The sequence below is a fragment of the Corvus moneduloides genome, chromosome 13 (genome assembly GCF_009650955.1).
Source record: "Corvus moneduloides isolate bCorMon1 chromosome 13, bCorMon1.pri, whole genome shotgun sequence".
Taxonomy (NCBI): Eukaryota; Metazoa; Chordata; class Aves; order Passeriformes; family Corvidae; genus Corvus; species Corvus moneduloides.
Genome location: NC_045488.1, coordinates 13,295,146 through 13,318,132, shown reverse-complemented (window position 1 = coordinate 13,318,132; position 22,987 = coordinate 13,295,146). Strand labels below are relative to the sequence as shown.

Here is a 22,987-nt window from a genome sequence, read left to right as displayed (position 1 = left end):
AGAGAAGCTGTGAATATCATTTGTTTCTGTATACACCCTGAACCACAGGAATTTTCAGAGTTTCCTCTCACTCTTTTTTTTCCTCCTTCCAACTACTATTTCAGCCGGAGCGGTACAGAGTAACTTAATACCTCTCCCAACAACACTGCTGTTCAAATTATAGTACTTGGGTCTAGAAGGCTTATATTCAATATATATTTTTTTGTAATGAGATTCATGTCCAGCTAAACTAAGTGTCTACCCTTACTAACTCTTAAGGCAGTTAGTAAAGCATAGGTCACATGAAAGGTGGATTTTAAGACTTGTTTAAATAACATTGTGAGGACTTAAATTATCTGAATATTTTTAGTTATGAATGCTGATAAAAGTGCAACAATTGAAGGTTACTAAAATTGTTTTTAAGAGCTCATTCTCATTGATTTGGCACTACTACCATGTAACTAACATGCTTGTTTAAGCAAAGGGCGTTTTGCCAAAGATCTTATAATTATGACAGTCCCTTTTTAAACTAGTAAGACAGTTACCTTGGAGGTGTTAGCCTGGAATTTTCAGTCTTTTGTTGCCCTTAGAGTAGTGCCTGATGATTCTACACTTTCTGACTTCTTTAGAGCTGTTTAGATAGAGTGTGAAGAAAAATGCTCTTTCCTTCTTGGGAAACTGTGATTTATGCTTAAACTTCTTTATAAAACTCAGAGTGGATCACAGGTAATCACTGTATATATATACATGTATATGTTGTTGTGATTCTTCTTCCCAAAATCACACTGTAAAGTGAGGGGTAAGATCCACAATAAGCACAAACAGATTAGAGCCAGACTACTTAAAATGTGTCAGTTATTTTGAAAGTATATTGTGAAAAAAATGTTGAGTCATGCACTTCAAGTACATTTCTCATCAACTTACACTGTTGGCCTTTGTGTTTAATGGCAGCTGATATTCTATATTTTAATCCAAATTTGGGATTAGACTGTTAGATAACATTTCCAGAAAACCTCCTAGGACACTGGACTGGCAATAGTTTGTTTCAGTTCCCAGGAGCAGTGTTTACAATGGATTGACACAAACACCAGGTACAGGAACCTTTCAGTCCTCAAATGGCTCATTTCAGTTTTAATGTAGAACCAGTTAATACTCTATAAAACATGTTATCAAAAAATGTAAAAGCTTCCGCCACCAAACCAAGTAAACCCATAGTTGACTTCACAGCAGTTCAGCAATTCACTGGAATAAAATAGATAAATACCATTGTATTTGTTATTAGTCTTTGTGACCAATATCACAGATTCTATGGCAATCATTTAATTACATAGTCCTGTTAATTATTGTGGTATATTGTGACTCATTTAAAAATAAACAACTCCCAAAATATTTCTCTTGACTCCAGTTAGTCTGGCCTAGTATATCGATATGCTGAGTCTGGGTTCAAATTTAACAAGTTGATACTGGAGTAGCATTTAGTAATGTCAGCTATCTGTACAGAGCAGCCATGAAATCAAATCAGTGCTGTGGTCAGAGACTCCAGAGGCTGAAGCAGCAAAAGGTCTATGCATTCTTTTCTTCTGTGCCTTGCTACCAGCCTTCAGCCGCCTCGGATCACATTTCCTGCTTTCCATAATCAACAGCTTGTTAAAGGCTGGCTTTAAAAAAAAAAAAAAAAAAAATCAACACCATTTCTATGACAACTGGCCTTGGATCATTTTTAATTAAGTTACAAAATGGGGAGTGGTGGTGGCCGGTGTACCACTGCTGGTCTTTACTGGAAACTTATTAGATAAGTTCTGTAGTAGATATTGGTATTTCATTTATGTGAAGCAGGAGGAAGAGATGGTCCATGGTTACAGCATTGAAGTTTGTCCTTGACTATGTATTTCTGCTTTAATGTTTGGGGTTTTTTTGTTGGTTTTTTATTTGTTTGTGGTCTTTTTAGTGCATCTGTCTCTGCTTAGGGTAGAAATAAATATGCAACTAAAGCATTTTGACATCCCAGGTGTGGATTGGGAGGGTAGGAGTGAGTAAGGGAACAGGTTACTTGTCATCATACATACATAAACTCCAAGAGGTACAGAGGAAGGCAGAAACAGTGAATACAGTTCCAGTTCTTGTAGAACATAAACAGACTTCTAAAAAAAAAGTTCTGTTAATCTCTTCCACGAGTATGATACCATGTTGATATCCCTGTTGACATTAGCTATGCCTTCCCCATCAGTATCACTCTCTACTGGATAATGTGAATATTGTAAATGTACTTGCAAATCTGTTTCAGCAGCTGTATACCTCTAAAATAATTTTTTATACAATTAAGAGAATCAATTGTGTTATAGTCCTTTTGTTTACAATTAATTTTGCTCGAGTTTTGTCTCTAGTTGTTGAAATGACATGTTTTGAAGCAAAAAAACCCCCAAACTTCAGAGATGGTGTAAAATAACCAAACTGTTTTTCTCCTGTCAGATTCATGTAAGGGAAACCTTTCAGTTGGAACTCTCAAGCTTTTTTCACCAAACTCCGGAACTTTGCCTTCATAAAAGGAGATACTATTTGAATCTTGCTATACTAAATTTAAATTTAGTAAAACAGTAATTTGAGGGGGCTGCGTGTGAGGATTTCTCTCTTGAATAACTTCCCAGCTGATCTGAACATGCTGAGGGGATCAGAACCTGTGTCTGGAAGATTGCGATTCCCTTGATAAGTGCTGCACCACAAGTTAGTGCTGAATAGTCTGAGGTTGTCTTCCCTCTTGCATTTTCCTTAGGCGTAGAGTTTCTGTCACAGCAAAACTCCCTCTCAGAAAGTAGTGATCCAGCCAGGGAGAAGTGCCAAGAGAAGGGAAGGACAGCTGTGGCTTAGCTACAACTTTGCACATGGAGAAAAGGGGCTGCATGTGTATCAGTGTCCCAAATCTGTGCAAGGAAGTGAGGTGGAAAAAGGGCAGCAAAAGCAGAAGATTATGGGGCCAATACAAGGCAAAGCACAAATTGGCATCACTTTATGTTGCCATGCTATGGTAACCTCATAATCTAATAACTTTTTGTATTGTTCAGTATTGTATATCTTGAAGGATCACGTTACAGGACTGTGTCTGGTGTATTGCTGTGTCATGGTCAGTCAGTTCAGTCTGGGAGAGTTGGAGCTGAAAGGAAGGTGGTGTCTTTCTGAGGAATTGTGGGGATGACTACATTAGACTTAAATCACATAAGAGTGTATGTGTTGTGTCTCAGACAAGTTTTGGAAGTTGAAATATACATCAATACATTAAAGGGAAGATAGCGGAAACTGTGTTAATCACAATAATGAACAACTTACAATTAATTGTAGGTAATTTCCTGTTTCTCTCCTTTAAGTGGGAATGATCTGTAGTGCTTTAATAGTTGGTACTAATTTCTTCTATTTATCATGCTTAAATGCAGAGTTTAGTTACACCTTCTTCTCTACCTTTCTTCATGCTTTCACTTTTGATTAGCAATCCTTCTTCAGGGGAAGAAAGAGATGGCACACAAAGGATGGCATAAATCTTACAGCCTGGCTATGAATGGTTGCTATGTGGGTGCATTAGCAAAGGAAGCGATCAAATAATATTATTTGGTAATAGCTCGATCCCTGAAGTTTTTCATTGTCAGGTTTAGCAGGTTGCATTTGGCAACTATGAACCATATGTAACTTTCAGAATATCATCATACTGTAAGGAAGCAAATACTTGAATATATCAATATATTAAAGCTCTAGCACTTTGTAGTCCTCAGCAAACATTACATGTACATATTAAGGAGAAGTTTTATTTGATTGTGCTTTGCAGAGATTATGATTAGCCTAATTCTGTTTACAGTCTGCAGCTGAACTGCAGAACTGAAGTGAGTTTGGGCAGGTTTCTCATGCCAGAAAAAAATGGGGAAACTGAAACTGCAAAACCATGCAGAGCAGGCCTCCTGTAACAGCTTATGTAAATATGTAATTATCCAGCCTTCAGGGTGATTCATGTCCTTTTAATCTGCCATGAGAGAGTGGGAAGCGTTGGTGCTGTGGCTTCTTTAATGTTGCCACAAGCTATAGTTATTCTGTTTTTTAAGATGTGGTATACCTACAAGAGTGTGTTAAAGTAAAACTTGTGCACAGGGCAAGCTAGAGACATTGTTCTTTTACTTCTCAATAGCCAAAGAACTTGCAGGCTTTCAGATATGAGCTCATGATCATTGCTTTAATTTCAATTTTTTTTTTCCAAATAGACAATTTGGAAGTCGTTGTTGAAAAATGCCAAGTATTGCACACATGAAAGGCAGCTAATGATGCATGCTTGGTGATAGCCTCCTATACTGGTCAGGAAATGGTTTGTGTCATGGGGAAAGACTCGCTGAAAATGTCAGCTCAGATCTTGTTGACAGTTAAAAGGCAAATAAAAGCTTAGGATTTATTAGGGAAGGAATAAACTAACAAAACTAAAACCACCGTTATGGAATTATACAAATCCACATAGGTACATGGCATGCATATTTCTGGTCATGCTTTTTCAGGAAGTGTGGATAACAGAACTAAAAAAGAAAGGTTGCAAGATTCGGGTAAGTTTTATGTGAGGAGAAACACCAAGTAGAGCAGAGGGTTTTCAGCTTTGGGTAAAAAAAAAAAAAGTAGTATAGAGGGAGTTTTTAAAGCTATGGTTTAGGGGAGGTGAGTATTCCCATTCCACTTTTTTAAAAAAATGTTCTTTTATGTGTTACTGAGCAGATTATCTCAAGATCTGCATATCAAAAGTAGAAATGGATTTTAAGAAGTTAGGTAAGTTGAAGAAAGGTCCATCAAAGGGTATTACATTCTCAATATGTATTTTAAGGTCAGGATCAAGAGGTCCATGACTACTTATTCATTAGAAACTGGGGGTTTATATCAAAGGAAGTACCAGTCTTAATTGCCACTATTACTATTCCTTAAGCATCTGCTCTTGGCCATTACATGGAAAGGATACAAGGGTAGGCAGAGTGTTAATCTGACCCCCAGGCTCTCTGGTGCCTGTTCAGCCCTTGCAGCCGCAGAGGATCAAGTGGTAGAAATGCTTTCCCCTCACCCTTGGCAGAGGGTGTTCTTCTGTGTTCTAACATGTGTTTTCTCATCTTCCAGAAGTGGATGAATTTCACAGATTGAGCAAGTAAGCAAAACTGAGTGGCCTTTTCAGTCAAGTAATTTGCTTATGACTGACTTTCACCCTTGTCTGAGGGGGACTGCCCTGCATTTCTGTTAAGTGTCTCTGTTTCAAGTGAACTTTTTTTCTTACTCCCTGTGACAAACAGAACATGCTGATTTTGGAATGCAGCCAGCAAAATGTTTGTTGCTCATTGCAGTGTTAGTTTATGGATCTATAATAATCTCTGTTTCAGGAGAGTGCATCATTTTTTTTTCTGTCGTGATAGTTTACAATAAACTGAAAAGTCTACAGATAGATGCAGTTATTGAGACCTTGCGCTGCTTTCGGCTGTGTCAACTGTAACATAAGCAAACAGAATTTAGGAAGGACATCAGCAAGTTCCTGGCTGAAATTATGTACAAATTTGAATTGGAGTGATTGACGTTAGGGTGTATTAAAATGCAGATGAGACACTCCAGCACAAGGAGTGTGAGAAGAAACAGAATTCTTTCAGACCTCGATGATTTCTCTGGCAATCAGTGACTTTCTTAGCATAAGGGAGATGGCCTGTTCGGTAACGTGAAAGCACAAGGGCTTTTTGAAGGAAAAGGAATTCCAGAATTTATTATAACATTACTTATTTTACAATAGAATTTTTACATTAGCCAGTTATTGTAATAATCATTGTTTCTATTAAGTTTGTTTTGGGACAAATATATAACTTATTAATGAGAAACTTTAAGGGGTTAACATCTGGCAAATGATAGGCTAATAAAGCCATGTCTGAGGTGGGAAGTATAATGTAACTTCAGTAGTGTCATTGAGCTTGTCTGAAATAAATTGTAATACTGTTTTGTTGGAAAAGTAATTGTGGTTGGATTATTTGTGTTGCAGTCACCTTTTGTCGTTAGAGGTTGAGGCATCCAAGGTCAGTTCATACAGACTGGTTTTACACGGATGGGATTTATAGCTTGAGCATAGCAGAGCTTAAGACAAACCAAACCATTGAGTTCTGCTCTAGCCAGGTCATGCTTCTACATTTACACCTGGCAGCAGGAGGTTCAGGTGTGGGGCTGGGAGAGGTCGATAGGTGGGGCTTGAGACTCCTGTTCACCAGTGGTTGAGGACTAATGCTGGGTGTGTAAGAGCATGGAAAACTGTGGTATGGCTGGCAGTGGCCACTAGCTGTGTGCTGGTGCAAAGGCACAGGGAAGGCCTGAGTTAGTGTTGATGCTGCATTTGGATCAACAGAAGACTTAGGAGTGCTTTTGAAAGCTGATGGACTGACTTTGGAGTGGGGTGAGGCCATGCAGTGTGCATTCAGCCCTGCTCTAGGCTCATTCTCTTAGAAGTGGCCAGGTACCTGTACAGCCCTGACCAACTGATTCAATTTAGGGCTGAAGAGCAGCTTCCAGGTGCAACCTGACTTTGTGCCTCTGTGTCATCCTCTCCTGGATGAAGTGAACTTCACAGGAGTGAGACCATGATGCAGACGTGCTCCAATTGTCTGTCTCCCTTTTGGAGTAAAGTAGTTTGTCTCTTTTTAAAAATTCTATTTCTTTGCTCTTGCTCTGAAAAGCAAAAAGCTCACCAGCTGTATCAAGTCCTTCACTGAATGTGTTAATTACCCAGTGTGGTGAACACCTGCAATATCTGGTTTATCTGTCGTTATTTCTGGGAGCAAATTACACATGCAGTTTTAACATTTGATAGAGTTTAATATTTTTGTGTTTTAAGCTTTGTAGTGTTAAATGGTGAAGGTAAAAGTGCACCTGGAATTATTACTACAAGTTTGTGTTTCAAACTTATTTGAAGTCTTAAGATTTGGCAAAAAAGCTTTCACAAATAGATGCAGAAGTTTTATGTTTTTATACTATTATGAAGATAACTGACTTGATGCCAGGAATGACTTGTTGAAATAATACCTAATTAAACATTTGGTACTGTTTTCTACTTTTTTTGTGATGAGTATTGGCAGATTTAACCCAGGAAGACAAGTCTGGATTGGCTTTTGACTTTTCATAAAATGTAATATCTCGGCTTTTTATATGGTAACTTGTTTGGCCCATCTGTACATCAAACCAAAGGAACTCAAAGTCCTGATGAATAAAATCAATGCATTAATAACTTCTGACATATTCTCTGTTCATGTTGTGCTGAAGTATGCTTTGGTTATATTAGACAACTTGCCTTCCTGTGGCCTGTGTAAAAAAAAAAAAAAAAAAAAAAAAGGCTAACCTAAATTGCATTGTTAATGAACTTTTAAGGACAAGTTCTCAAAGTATCACACATTGAGTGGACTAATATATGAATGTTGTTGTAGAAGTACTGTAAACTAAGTACGAAATTTTAAGGAAGCTGTAAGATTTTGGTACCATATAAAATGTGTAAGCTATAAATGGAGAAACAGACAATGCTTTTGCTCTCATCTTTAGATAAGCAGTTGCCTGAAAATATCTTTGGAAGTGAGAGAGAATTAGTGAAAATGACCTCGGTGTCATTTCTAAATGCTGTCTCTTAAGCAGATGGTAAAACTGCTGAGGCATGTTGTGCTGACACCTTGCTGTTGAAACAGCCAGCAGGGCTGAAGGTCCTGCAGAAACACATGCTGTGTAATAACCCTTGATCTAACAGTATGTATTCTCCCTATTTTGAAAATGCTCATAGAGTCTTATATCTCTTTACCATAGATGCCAACTCTGAAGAAATGCCTACGTGTCATTTAAAAAAAAAAAATCTCCTCACTATCTACTGGTCCCCCTTAAAAATACAGGAGGCTGGGACTGTAATGAATTCCATGCAACCAAGTATTTATTGCATTGCAAGATAGAGAAAACATTACTTGTGGAATCTGTGAATTTGGTACAATCTTAATGTGATAATTGAATCTTGTTTTTTTGAAACTGTTACTTTCCCATGATGAATAGCATATGCTGGCAGTATTTTATGGAAGAAAGAAAAAAAGCTCACTTTTTTCAATTTAGAGTTTAAGAGAACCAAATAATACACTCAGCACAGCAGGAAAAGAAAAATACTTGAAGTTGCTAGTGTAGCTCAGGAAAGCTTTTTTCATTCTCATCAAGCTTGTAACTAATGTTGATGTTTGGGTGTTTAAGCAAGAAGAATGTTGGTTTTATAATGCATCTATTGAGCTCTTGTTTTCTTAAGCAGCGATAGTCCAGATCACTGTTTGTTTTTTCAATTTGAATTGATACTTATGTTCCCTCCAATAAAAGCTGTATGCTTTCTTGTTTTGCCATACAGCTGTAGATTTCTGTGCAAAGACCAACCTGTGCACAACTAGCTGCCTGTTCAGTTAGAAGAAGACTGGGAATATGCTTGGATTTTAATTCATGCACTAATACCACCAAATTGGTAGAGAAAATACTTGTTATTGCAACACCCTAGTCTTATACAAGAACTGTTTCAAAAGGCTGTGTAGTGAATCCAGCAATTAAGAAAGGCATTAAATTCAGTGACCCATTTTCAAACCTGATAAATTTTGGGTTATGTTCTCAGTACTGCTCTTAAACGTGTGACTCAGATAAGTGTGTCTGTTTAAGATCTACTTCAGTTTCTGATGGGAATTGCAGAAAAAAGTCCAAAGTCTTCACTGTTAGAACTTATTAAGCATATATTCATAAAATAGATGAAAATTAGTTTTGAACAGAATTACTTTCTTTTGGTGCTTTTCTTTGAGTGCTTTGGCATTGCACTGGAGTTCTTTAAATGGATTGTGTACAGGAGCTGTCTGTCCTCACCTGCTTTTAATAACTTTCTATAGACTAAACCAGTGAATCCGTAAAACACAAGGCCTCTCTGTTAGTGCAGTATATCATTAATTGAGGTTTATGCACTTACGGTTTGGCAAGCAGAAAGTTTGAGTTCTCTGGCTGTTAAGAAATTAGAAGTTGACAAGAACAACTGACCCACTTGTGTGTGTTGCCTGCTCTCATGAAACAGAGATCCAAACAGTTTCAGCTCCACTGGCATTTAGTTGTTCATGTGTGCGACGTCTGTTGCGAAGCTGCTTTGGCACCTCTTCGCAGGCAGTTAGTCAGCTTGTCATAGTGGGGCACACTGCTGAAGATCATTCCTGCTATCTGATTTATGTGTTAGTTGTTTGGAGGTCAACAAAAATCTCCACTCAGGGTTTTGCTGTCTATCTGGAGGAGAAAGTACTGTTGAAGAGTTGGTTATCGAGGCTAACTCTGCTAAAAATAGCAGGAGAAACAGCAGAATAATAAAGTGAATAACAGGAGCCCATACTCAAATTATGCTGGTAACAAACACAATGTTCTGAGGGATTCTAAAATAGAGCAAACTTTTGTCCCACATTCCAATAATTTATTTGGAAGGCATGTTCCACTTGAGGATTGCCAAGAACTTTACAAATACTAAGCCTTTTAACATGTCTAAGGTATGTGCTGTGCCATTTTAAAAAAACCTCATAGGCAAAAATGGCAGCTATTTTTTTCCAGAAACCTGTGGTCTATAATAGCACAGAAAGTTTTCCTTCAGCAGTTCAGGGAAGCCTCTGACTCCTCAGGTATGCAACCTGTTGTAGCTTTCTACCTCAAATGAGTTTATGGACTAAAAAGATCAGTGGTTTGTATATATTTTCACTTTTGTCCCCTTCAGATCTGAACATGACATCCACGCTGCGAATGGAATTTGAAGTGACATATCTTAAAATTTCTAGCATTTTTTCACCTATGACAATCTAGTTGTGCTTTTTCCAGGTGTAAAAATTAAAGGCACATGTGAGACACTGATTCTCCAAATACATGTGTGACTTAAAGATTAAATGGATGAACTTAGGACAACAGAGCTAAGGAAAAAGGTACCAGAATTACTAAGGCAAAAAGAACTGCTTCAAGAAATACATATACTTTAATGTCAGAGGGACCAAAACATGGATAGAATTGGACAGGAGTTTTAATACTGTAAAACATTTGAATTGAAAATTAAAATAAGTTTTTCAGAAGAAAGTTGAAACACATGGTTTTGCCCTGAGGTGAAGGAAATAGATGTCAACAAGCTGCAGAGCTTTGTGGTGAAAAGTTTTATGGACAAACGTTAAAGTTTTGCAGTGATTAGTTTGAATATATGCTTGTGGTACACCAACAGATTTAGGAAAGAATAAGCACCAAATCTTTTGTTAGCTGGAAAAATCAGGAAGCCTAGAATTTCAGAGGCTGCATGAGCCGCACAGTTGAAAACTTTTACAGCTCCTTACTCAGTCTGTGCAAAAAAGTGTAGTCTTGCTACAGTGTAGAGTTTTTTAAAAAAAGCCGTAAGCTTATACATACTTCCAAAAAATTCCATGTCGACCTGAGTGTATTACACAGGCACTGATACGTCTTCATGTTAAATGACCCTTATAATACATTTTCCTGCTTCTGTGGAGGTTTGCAAAGGTTTTCAAATCACAAATTAATTTGAAGCAACTTAGCACATGCTCCAGTAATCCATCAGGAAGTCAAGTAAATTACTGCTGGTGGTGATTATTGGTGAATACTGAAATTACCTATGAGAATTACTGCAATTGTAATTTATTTGGCAAGCAAAAATCCATGATCAAAAGTAAAGTGTGCAGTGATACTGTGTATTGTCACTCCGTGCCCTGGTCTGACAGCTGCTGTGTTCATAATCTGGTCCTAGTTGGACAGTCCAGATGTCCAAGTCAGGGCAAAATCTTTCAGATAATAGTTGTTAAAACTAAGTTCTGTGGTGTGTGTAGACAGAAGGTATTTTTTCGTCGTTCTAACAGATTTTCATGCCAAGCTTGGGACCACTGGAATTGCTGGAACTTCCAAAGCACTCACCACAGATTAAACTTACTTTTGCTTCATGTTATCTTTGACAGTAGCTGTATTATTTGGAAAAGAAAAAAATGTTTATACATGCCTGTTTTAAACAGCTCCCTAGGTTTATGGAAATTGTTGGGTGCTCCTAGGAGGAGGGTCCTTTAGGACAGTGTTTCTACTGGAGTGCTGACAATCTCAGTCCTGATGCTGAACAACTCTCCTGCTTGATTAACATTAGTCTATATAATTTAGTAAACAGTCTAAATCTCCACCCCCAGCTCCCTCAAATTTTGTTTTGAGGAAGGCAGAACTGTCCAAGGCTCTGAGTGTTGGGTCAATCAGAACTTGTTTTGTATAGAACAAGTTACTGCCTATAATTTAAAATGCCTTCAGGTTCTAAGAAAGCACTGCTGTGCTATCAGGGCATGGGAACAATGTTTTTAAAACACTTTGCAGCTTTCAACTTTCTCTGGTGTTTGTTTTTGTTTTCTGTAGACTCGAGATGATTTTCTTGGACAAGTGGATATTCCTCTTTATCAGTTACCGGTTTGTATTTTTTAAGACTATGAAAGGGAAAAAATATTTCTATATGCACTCTGTTAGTTATCTAAGGAAATTAACAATACTGATAATAAAGTGATTACATTTTCCTGCTCTGTGGTTCTTTGTTTTATTTTGTAGATCTGTTAAGGATTTTTTAGTGCTGATATTTAAAAGACAGTGTAGGTTACCGTGTTTTTCAGTACTGGAGTGCTTTTAGCTTTTTCATAGATTTACAGTCTTAGAGATCAGAAGAGATTGTACTTATTGTCATGTTTTAAAATATTTTCTTTCGAGTCTGTAAATTTATTTTTAATGTTCCTTATCTACATAAACAGATACAAAAGAGAGTAAGTGGGAAATAGAGCTAGTGTTGCTTTGGTCAATTTTTTTCTGTTTCTTATATTCCTTTTGCAAAACACATAATTAATTTTGAAGAAATATCACCAAGAATATTGAAATAAATAAGCTTTTTCATTTTCTTTTGAAGTCTCAAAACATTAGGAGATACTAACAGATGTATTAGAAACTGTCTTAAAGACAGGATAGCAACCCTGGCAAGCCCTTTCCAAGAGCAGGTGTTTCATTCTGTAATATACATAGACACTGAAAGGTAATGCTTTTTTCTTGAACAGGATTATTGGTCTTATTGCTAAGATTAAAGCTGGTAGGGCTGTTACGCTACCTGAACCTGTAATTTAAGTTTTAAAGTGTTATAAGGCCTTTAAAGGAATTAATTGTAAATGTCTGATAGTTTTCTTTAATTTCAAGTGCTTGATAAAGATATTTCTTTAAAAAAAATTCTTATTCCAGACAGAAAATCCAAGTATGGAGAGACCATATACATTTAAGGATTTTGTTCTTCATCCAAGAAGGTTAGTAAATAACACGTGGAAATTCTAACTTTCATATCTAAACAATGCTCTTATGTAATTAGTTGCAAATACATAAACATTGTCTAAGTTTTTCTGTTTCCATCAAAGAAATTAGAGTAGCCATTTGTAAGATATTGATGTTCCACTAAAAAGCCAGTATTACTTTAAATACTTACTGTATTCAGAAGTCTGAAGCCTCAATGCCATTACAGAACTTAATTATTGTAAATTATAAGAAGTCAAGTTTGCATTGAAACCTTAAGAATAATCCTCTAGCTGTGCTTTTTCAGCTATTTTGTTTTACAAGTGCATGGTAAGATAATTTTATTTTCTCTTCTGCAGCCATAAATCAAGAGTTAAAGGCCACCTTAGATTAAAAATGACTTACTTACCTAAAACCAGTGGATCCGAAGAAGAAACCACCGAACAGGCTGAAGAATTAGAGGTGGGAAAAAACGTGTTTATTGCTGAAGAATGAATGTTATGAATCACTAAGCTGTAAATAGTGTTTTAGAAACAAACCACTTAAACGTGATTGCTCGTATCTTGCAGACAATTTAAAATGTTTTAAGTTTCTGTTGTTTGTACTGTTCAATGTTGTTTGACCCCAGACAGACACTAACATCTCTCTGGTTTTAGAATTTCAACTCCCTCCAATCCATAGGGATTTTTTGATCTTACCTACCATATATATGTAATCTTTGTAAGCACATCCAATGTAGATTAATGGATTTCTTTTCCAGACTTAACTCTATTCAGCATTACCACCTTTGCTGTAATTAAACTTCGTTACAGAAGGGTGTGTTCATCTACCTCACACATTCGCAGCATATGTGTGAAATGACAATATTTAAACTTTTAATGTATTCTGTGAATGCTGTTTATTTTCCTGCAATTAACAACTTCTGATACTAATATGTTTAAGGAACTTGAGGTAAAAATAAGATTTCTGCATGCGTAATATGCCCTGTCATTTTTTAGAAATAAACACACTAAAACCAGAGTCAAATTTACTGGCTTAAGATGTACTGGAACTGCACCTTAAAAGGGGGAGTAGCTTGATAAATTGAGATGTGTTTTTTCAACTTCTGTAATATTAAGGTAATTATATTATGTCTCTCAGCCTGGGTGGATTATATTGGACCAACCAGAGGCTGCTAGCCAGCCACAACAGCAGCAGCAGGAATCTCCTCCACTGCCTGCAGGCTGGGAAGAAAGACAAGACATCCTTGGCAGGACCTACTATGTCAATCATGAATTCAGAAGAACACAGTGGAAAAGACCAACTGCACAGTATGTCTTTTAGACTGAAAATTCAAGTCTTATATTAGCTAGTGTAGTTCACCCTAGTTACACTGAAAGCAAGGAGAAATAAAAAGTGAACAGCTTGAAAATTAGTAGAGAGCTTTCCTTAGCTTAACTTTGAAGCCCACATGCAGTGGTCACTGGCTGGTGGTCATTTTGACTGTACTGTGCTCTGGAAGTATGTGTTCAAATAGAAACTGGTTGCAGTTGGAGAGATAACAACTATAGTAATGGAAAGTAAATAATTTTTCAGTTTTCAACCTGGTTTTTCCTTCCCATCAGGGACTTTGTTGAATTGTTTGCCTTATTTTATTCAGTTGGGGTTTTTTTGTCCTGGAATGCTACCTGGTTCTTCAGCTTACACTTCACATTGAGATGGATGCTTATTCATTTTAAACAGTTTACATTAATTTATATAGTCCAGACTGTTTCTTTTTTTTCTGCCAAAATGACTGTGATGTATGTTTTTGCTGTTAGCCTGGCTTACAGTTGAAAGATAAACTATGGCTGCTGTTTGCTGACTTGTCTCACCCTGCCCCACCAGGGACAGTGTGGCGGTCGCAGATCTTGGCAGTGTGCAGCTGGAGGCCCAGCACGTGTTCGCTCACCGGCGACAGATATCAGAGGATACAGAAAACGCAGACAACAGGGATTCTCCCGAGGTAAAAAAATAAATCTCAAAATGTTTCTGAAATGCAAGTGATTTTTTAATCTGGCCTGCTCAAAAAGCTTAACTACTTTTTAAAAATGTTTTCCCTTTATTTTCCTTTTAAAGAGCTGGGAAATTATAACTGAAGACGAGGCAACAATGTACAGCAGTCAGAACATTCAAATACCTCTCTCGCAAAGTAGTTGTGATATACAGACTCATCTTGCAGAAGAATTGAGTAACAGACTTACTACCTCTGGAAGTTCAGCTACTGGCCAGTCAACAGCCTACACTGTAAATTATTTTTCTCATTGTTCTAATGTAGAAATATCTACAATATTTTGCACACAAGTCTTACTACTGATAGAATTAGATCCATAAATACTTTATTTAGGAATTGTGTTTTTAATTTCATCTCAAATGCACAGATTTTAAGAATAGTCTTTTTGCTGTAGAATCCCATCTAAGCAAACATTTTATTCCTCTCTGCTTTGCTTATATGGATTTCTGCCTGAGGTTAAAACAGATTTGTGTGAGCTATTTTTCAGTCTGTAAATCTACCTCTTAATCTAGTGTCGTAGAGTGTTGAAAACTACGAATGAAAAAAGCTGTATCCTGAAAGCTTATTTCTAAGGGAGTTGTACTATGTGAGTTACTTTTCCCACTAGAACATGTTTTAAGATAGACCATTTTTCATTGTGAATATTGGAGTAAGGTTTTGTGATTGGGTTGAGTAAACCTGCTGCTTCCATAGCAGCAAAAAATGGAGCTTGCTCACCCAGTTCCACAGCCCTTGTGCCAGTTGTGAAACTTGCCTGACCTCTGGGTGAGTCTGTTCAGCTTGCTAACCCAGCACAAAACTACTCTCTTTTCCCCAACTGTGCTTTTTTGCAGTTTGAGCAACTGAAACAGCATGCTAGGTTGTCTGACAAATGATACAGTGGCAAAGGGAAAACAGCAGGAGTATGTAGCCAGGGTGAAACTTGTCTTTTTGGTGCTAGCAAGCAATTAAATGAGCTCAGCTGTCCTGTGAAACCCGAGCTCCACAAACAGCCTTGTAACCTGAGATGTGACATGAGAAATCCACTGTCCATTGAGGAAAGCCTATAGAGGTGACCCAGGCCATCTAGTCTGTTAGATTTTGGTATTGAAATAATAATTAGTTTTTGTGATGTTAAGAATATCCTTCCAAATGTAAATTTGGAATTGAAACAATTAGATAAACAATGTTTATCTAAGTTTGTACAAATGTATCACTAGTGTTGCTAGAAATAGACAAGTGAGAGTAACAAGACTAAACTTGAGCTCTGCTATTCAGCATCCTGTGGATAGCAAGAAAACTGTTATTTCAGCTTGCTTGGGTGGCCTGAAAGAGGCAGATGTTCAAATTATTTACAAGAGTCAACTAGAATGGCAGTCTTGCCTTCCTTCACCTGCATTGTACCTCCCAGCCCCCCCCCAAAAAAAATTTAAAAGTTAATCATGCTTTCTCTTTGAGATACTCCAAAAGTATGTGGATAGGGAAAAATCCTTCAAATAGTCATGGAAATTCTGGAGCAAAATGAAGTACAGTTGCCTAATTGTAGGAAATGAGATCTAAATGTGGCTTTAGGCAGGAAGATGGATACTTATGCAAAGTCCAGGGATTGAATTGCTCTTCTCAAACTGGATGTCTCAGACTCTCATATCTTTTCATTGTTGACTTAATCTACTCTCTGGAAAGTTGTGTTAGCTCTGTGTTAGTTAGTCTATCACAGACTTTACTGACCACACAAAAAGTTCTTTACTGTAAACTCAATTGTACTGTAACTATTTGTAATTAATGTTTTACATGCCAAAACATCTATTGCTAGAGTTTTCTGAACTTTCAAAAGCCTCTGTCGTCCTAAGATTATAATAGACTCTGTGAACTTGATGTTTCTAGCTGTTAAAACAGGGGTTTGAAAAATACGATATTAAATCATGTTTCAGAACAAGTTCAGCACTTTGTTCAGGATGGAAACTGTAACAGCTTGAAGTATGATAACCATTGTTGACTGTTTGCTGCCATCCTTAAAGCTGCAGTAATAGCTAATGTGTCATTCCTCTCTACTTCTTCAAGAGCCATTCCAGCAGAAGAGGTAGTCTGCAAACATACAGACTTGAAGAGCAGCCTGCACATCCAGTGGTAAGTAATTTTTCAAAATACACAGGCTTTTAGCTGTGCTAGGTGCTGACATTTCAGATGAGATTTGGCCTTCCTTGCCCAGCAGCTGTCCTGACAAAATGGCAATTATGGGTCTAGTTCAGCTGTAAAGCTTTCACGTTTCAGCTTTGTTTAGCATTAGCTTGATGCATAGCCTGTAGAAGGAAGTACTCTTACCCTGATGATATGAGTTTTGTTTTTCAAATGGTTTGCCTTATAAGTGTTTACTTCTAATTAAAAACTATACCACATTCCGTTATGGTTTCATGGTGACACTGCAAACTGTGATCTCATAGCCAGAAGTACTAGGCTGCATCAGCCATGCCTAAACTAGATATATAAGTAAATCCTTTAACATGAGGAGTTTGAATTTTGTATAAACAAACAAAAATCTGTTACTTCATACTATTCAGTAAGTACTTACATACTTCTTATCTATTTTATCCAGTTCATAAAAGTCATGAACCTTCTGGGATATAGTTTTGTTGTTTTAATTTGACAGAGGAAAGCCTTTTCACAGTAAGTTTCATAGTTTCCTTAATTGTTTTTCATCTGTTATCACTAATATTTAGTTACTGCCTACTTCATCTGGATTACCCCCAGGCTGGGAAGAACGACAAGATGAAAAAGGAAGGTCATATTATATAGATCACAATTCTAGAACCACTACCTGGATAAAACCAGTTGTACAGGTACTATCTGTCCTCAATTTACTGATGTTTGTATTCATTGAACCTTTTAAATATCTCGTGTAATAGAAGTGGAGAGATGGCTTTGAAACAGAACACACAAAAGGCGTAAACTGGTAAAGTACCGCATAAAATAACTGAGAGACTGCACAGAGAGTTAGGAACAGTAACATTTATGGCAAGTCACTCTACTGTGAATGTACCAAGAAAACCTTCTGGAGAGTAGTAACTGACTGGGAAGGCTGGAAGGCTTCTGTAAACCTTTAGCATAATCAGTGATTGTTAGTCAATGTTGTTTTGATATTATGAAATCTGTGTACTGTCAGGCACTTGCTTTATGAAACTGCTTTCGTGAGTCAAAAATATAGGTTAATAGAAAAAACACATTGCTTTACAGGGCTTTGATTTGATAGGATGTTTTTTGGTCGTTTACCATAGACTGCTGTGGAAACAAGTCAGGTGTCAGCTGCACAAAGTATTTCTATGGGAAGACAGCCACAAGCAACATCAAGTGATTCATCACAACAGTCTTCTCATCAGCAGCCTGAAATGGAGCAAGGATTTCTCCCTAAGGGCTGGGAAGTCCGACATGCACCCAATGGGAGACCATTCTTTATTGACCACAATACCAAAACCACAACATGGGTAATGGAAAACTGCTCTCATGAACTGAAATTCTAGTTCCTCTTGAGTCAAAACTTTGCTGCTTTCAGCAAGCTTCTTTATGTTTCTTTAGTGCCAAGATAGCTGTGTCTGTCTGTTCAGGAGCACGGTCAGAGCATGGTGCTAATAAAGCCAAGGTGGGGCGTTCAATCCCTATACAGGCCATGCACTTAAGAGTTGGACTCCATGATCCTTGTGGGTCCCTTCCAACCCAAAATATTCTCTGTGAGTCTGAGTGATATGTAGTAAAAATGCCTGTCATAATACCTGTCATGAGTAGAAGATCATCAATTATACTTATTGTATTGGTACTTGAAAGTTTAGCTTGGAAGAAGGAAAACGGGAATCTGCTTTGCAGATGTGAAGCACCTCCTAAATGACATTGCGGCACTGTGATAGCTTATAGGAGCTGTTAATAGAAATGAGTTTTGTAAACATACCTTCAACAGGAAGTCCATTGCCTTGAAGTTATCACAGGGCACAACACAAATTTCTGTAAATGCTTAGAAAAGCAGACCAGGTGCAAGTACCATATGGATGAGGGAGCTGTACAGCTGCAGTTCCACAGAGGGGCACTGCACACCACTTGGCAGTACTATTAGATGGGTTTAAGCATCTCAAGAGTAAGTCAGTGTTACTGTCAGATGAAAGGGAAGGAGAAATGCATTAAGTTGATTCAAAAGGGGTATTCTTTTTTCCAGGTATATGAAAAGAACTCATTTAACACAAACACCTTCATCCTATCTCCCACAAAAAACCCCAACCTATCAACCAAGCAACAAAAAACCCCACCAAACCCAAAAAGCATAAGGTGTGTCAGAAACTGTGTGGAAAGAGTAATTTGACTCAAATACACACAAAGTGAGTTGAATGAGGGATTTATATTTATATATATGTAAATAAAATAAAGTGAGATGTCACAAGATGATGATTGTAAATTACTGGAGGACTGAGAATCCACAAGGATTCCTCTGGCTGCAGAATATGCAACCATTACTAAGTTGGTACTAGGCATATTCTTTACAAAATCATTAATAACAAAAAAAAAATTAAAAGCAAAACAAAACAGCAAAAGCATTTTAACATGCTGCTTGTTTCCTTTTCAAAGGAAGATCCAAGACTGAAAGTTTCTGCTCATCCAAAGAGAAAGACTTCCCTAGACCCAGTAGACCTGGGCCCATTACCAGTAAGTAAACCATTCTGTACTTGTTTTGCAGGTGAAACAATTTAACTATTTAAATTGGCATTATTGAAATTTGCACATGAGAAAATGCAGCCTGCTTTTTTCCTACAAAAAATACTCTGTTTTGAATTTCAGTGCTGACAGTAGATGGGGGGGAATGCCCATAACTGCAGATCATGTTGAGTTCTGTTCACACTGTATGATCAGAAATTTATAATAAAAATTTAATTTAAATGTTGCCTTTTTACAGCCAGGGTGGGAAGAGAGAACTCATACAGATGGAAGAATATTCTTCATAAACCACAGTATGTACAATGTAGTATTTTCCCCTACTCATCATTTTATTTGTGAACATTATTTACATGAATGGAACTAATTAAGAAATGTCTTGCAGATACAAAGAGAACACAGTGGGAGGATCCTCGACTGCAGAATGTGGCAATAACTGGTCCAGTAAGCTCTCCTGATGTAGTTTTTTGTATTTTTCAGAAATGTTATATGTTAATAGAATCCAAATAAAATCTTGTTATTTATCAGTTAGTTGGTCTAGAAAGTGAAACTTCCCAGGTATTTAAACAAAGCAGTTTTATTTCTTTTTAAAGACCGTTTCTGGGGAAATGGTCTTTAAATGCCAGAAAGAAAAACCAGTTCCCATGGTAGTAAGAAAGTTTCCTTATAGACTGGGGAGAGGGCTTTGAAGTGGGTAAGAGAGTCTATTTCTTTTTTGTCCACACTAGCTCAATTCATGAAGTAAACTTGAGGAAAAAGAAAAAAAAAAAAAAGAAAAAGGGTTAAAAAGGAATTAAATTAATTTTCAACTGAAAAATAATTATCCTGCCTTGGTACTTAATCTGAAGTGCAAAATTACCAGAACTAATTGCAAAGATGGTTTGCATTATAATTATAGATGGGTTTTAGTGTTCAGCTGATATTTGTGTTTATTAATAGCCTGCATATGTAAACAACCTTCCCTGTCCATGGAAAATAGAGGTGTTTGTAGCCCGGTCTCGCATGATAAAGCAGGGAAAGGCTACGCATTATGGACGTCACCAAAGGCATTTTGGTCACTTTGATCTGGGCCACTCGGGGATCTCAGGCAGTTACATCAGCTAGTGGTGAAGTACAGGATGAATTCTGTGGATCCGATCTGAACAGAGAAGTGCTTTTTGTTCCAGGGGTTTATAAACTGGAAGTCTGCCCTGGCACTCAGTAAAACATTTATTCCTGTTATCTCATAATTTAAATGGGTTATCTGTGTTTCACAAGACACACCAAGCTTTTTTCCTTTTTTCCTCCCCAAAGGCTGTGCCTTACTCCAGGGACTATAAGCGGAAGTATGAATTCTTCAGAAAGAAATTGAAGAAACAGGTTAGTAATCAGTAGGAATCCAGCAGGAGGTTATGAAATTTAGGCCCCTAAACAAGGGAAAGCTTAGGTTACAGGGAAGGTAGACTTACTGTCTGATCACAAATACATTTGTGAAGCAGCAACTTGGTAACAATTAGCAATAACAGTTCAATCTAACAGGGTTTGTGACTTTATGCACTGATGAGACTGCAGGCAGTCTAATTGAAAAAGTAGAAATGCTCAAAGATTAAACAGTTGTGAACGTGAAAGTAAGACTGGTAACAGAAAAGTTTGGAAATCACTGATCAAGCATAAAATAGTTTTTGAAACTCAGAATATGGAAAGTTCTCAGAACAGATTTTAGTCTATGTAGAAATCTCTACTGTTACCATGGTCAGGCTGGATGACTACGATGAATTGTTACAGCCTTAAAATCTGAAGTTTATGACTCTTGTTTCCATACTCTAGTTTGAAGTGGCAGTGCCAGGTATATTTATAACATGTAGCATAAAAGACTGTAAATAGCATCTGGACAGCCAGATAACAATGAGTCTCTGCACTGCTTCAATCAAATTGTACATCCTTGGGAGGTATTTTACATATATAATAATAACCTTTGCGTTTAGATCCATGCTTCACCTTTTACCTGCCAAGTCTGCCTATGTATTTTGAGCTGACGTGTAAATTGCACACAGTTATATGCACCTCATTTTTTGTGTTCCTAATCAAACAAGATTGGCATTCATTCAAATGTCAGTATCTTAATATGAGAAGTGATAGAGAGCTCAGCCACACAATACAGTTGTGGTAGTTTAAGAATTAAATACAACTGTAGATTTTGTCTTAAGTAAGAGAATGGGACACCTAGGCTCATAGAATATTGAACTAGAAGGTGAAATAAGTCAGGTAAAATGGTTCTAGATAATTTTATGTGTCAACTAATCAAGTGTGTAATATGATAAATGTTCGGTGTGAGAAGAGACTCCATGCCTTGCTGCATGCAGAACAACTGCCCATATGCTGTTACTAGTAAGAACTTACTTTAGCTGTATTTTTGTAGCATGAAACAGAAGTTAGTATCTGAAATTCTCTCTATTTTGGTATATTTTGTTAGTTGAATTGTAGGTAAATAGAGAGCCTCTTTTCAATCATATTGTGTTATGTTTTTATGTAAGGAAAGGGTTTCTATGCCCTCTTTGTCTATTTTCAGAATTTGCATATTCTGCAAAACTTTAAGATGCTGGGTTTTGTTTTATTATTCTGTGTTTTCATATTCTCTCTTTTAGAGTGATATTCCAAATAGGTTTGAAATGAAAATTCATCGCACAACTATCCTTGAAGATTCTTATAGAAGAATTATAGCTGTAAAGAGAGCAGATTTCCTTAAAGCAAGACTTTGGATTGAATTTGATGGTGAAAAAGGTTTAGACTATGGAGGAGTGGCCAGGGAATGGTTCTTCCTTCTCTCCAAAGAAATGTTTAATCCTTATTATGGATTGTTTGAATATTCAGCTACGTAAGTAATACTAGTCTGGAAGATGTGAAAACTTAGGAAAAGCAGATCAGTTGTATTTCTCATACCTTCTCTAAAAATGGGATTCCTGCCCCCCCTGCAGTCTATGGGAGGGTTTAGTTGATAATAACTGCAATAATCTGCACCTAGTTGTTTGACAGAAGAGTAATGTGGAGACAGTACTTGTGGGGTTTTTTTACAGCAGTCTAACGTAAGCCGTGTCATTTTTGCATGGACAAACCTGCTTGTAACCATCTCTTGCGTACAGAAGAGGCAGTATTTAACCAGTAATGCAGACAATGTTATTCTGACTACTTCAAAATTAATGGGAGTTAATCCCTTTTCTTTGGTATATCTCTAATTTACTAAAGTAGTTCATGGTAGTTGTTTCTGGTATACTAGTAGTCTTCTATTGAATATTGTAGCATATTCAATAGAAGATAGCTATCATCATGAAAAGCAGTAACTGATTTAACTAGTGATGTCTTTCAGATCTTCAAATCTGAGACTGTTCCCAATAGTACAACATTTTGTTTTTCTTTCTCTTCCCTGCTCCCTTCCTTCAACTTCAGAGATAACTATACTCTGCAGATCAATCCAAACTCTGGACTTTGCAATGAGGATCATCTCTCTTATTTCAAGTTTATAGGTCGTGTGGCTGGAATGGCTGTTTACCATGGCAAACTTTTGGATGGTTAGTATTTTTCTTATGTAATGTGATGTTCAGATTAATATTGTGCCTGTTTTGAATCCTAAGTTCAATCTGTTCAATTTGTTTCTTCTTCTTTAAAGCCTTTTTTATTCGTCCTTTTTACAAGATGATGCTCCAAAAACCAATAACACTACATGATATGGAGTCTGTGGTATGTAATTTGCTTTATCATGTTGATAAATTTCATGTTAAATTATAATTTTTATGTATAAGAACTATAATATTAACTATTTCATATATATAATGATACATTATATAATATTATTAATATTATATATTGTGTATATCTCTTCAATGGCATTTTGAAGGTTGAAAAGGCATGATTCAAAGATATTTTATGCCACATCTGTAAGTTGCGTAGGAATTAAAACTTCCAATGAAAATCGAAGACCTAGACTCAGATTTAAGT

General features: G+C 36.9%; 1 protein-coding gene across 9 annotated transcripts in view; it reads left to right on the top strand.

The window, feature by feature from the left end:
• Positions 1 to 22,987, top strand: part of NEDD4 (NEDD4 E3 ubiquitin protein ligase) — a 51,311-nt gene that overhangs the window by 19,918 nt on the left and 8,406 nt on the right. For 5 of the 9 annotated variants that reach the window (XM_032122683.1, XM_032122680.1, XM_032122677.1 and 2 more), the window contains 16 exons: positions 11,413 to 11,463; positions 12,271 to 12,332; positions 12,675 to 12,777; positions 13,456 to 13,625; positions 14,182 to 14,299; positions 14,413 to 14,580; positions 16,388 to 16,453; positions 17,044 to 17,163; positions 17,599 to 17,805; positions 18,932 to 19,009; positions 19,257 to 19,311; positions 19,401 to 19,459; positions 20,309 to 20,374; positions 21,640 to 21,869; positions 22,439 to 22,560; positions 22,659 to 22,729. In XM_032122683.1, the coding sequence (XP_031978574.1) occupies positions 12,286 to 12,332; positions 12,675 to 12,777; positions 13,456 to 13,625; positions 14,182 to 14,299; positions 14,413 to 14,580; positions 16,388 to 16,453; positions 17,044 to 17,163; positions 17,599 to 17,805; positions 18,932 to 19,009; positions 19,257 to 19,311; positions 19,401 to 19,459; positions 20,309 to 20,374; positions 21,640 to 21,869; positions 22,439 to 22,560; positions 22,659 to 22,729 (1,680 nt within the window). In that variant the 5' untranslated portion in view covers positions 11,413 to 11,463; positions 12,271 to 12,285. Of the gene's footprint in view, positions 1 to 11,412; positions 11,464 to 12,270; positions 12,333 to 12,674; positions 12,778 to 13,455; positions 13,626 to 14,181; positions 14,300 to 14,412; positions 14,581 to 16,387; positions 16,454 to 17,043; positions 17,164 to 17,598; positions 17,806 to 18,931; positions 19,010 to 19,256; positions 19,312 to 19,400; positions 19,460 to 20,308; positions 20,375 to 21,639; positions 21,870 to 22,438; positions 22,561 to 22,658; positions 22,730 to 22,987 lie in introns of those variants that run through there. The other 4 variants (XM_032122678.1, XM_032122681.1, XM_032122676.1 and 1 more) reach the window with 2 other exon arrangements.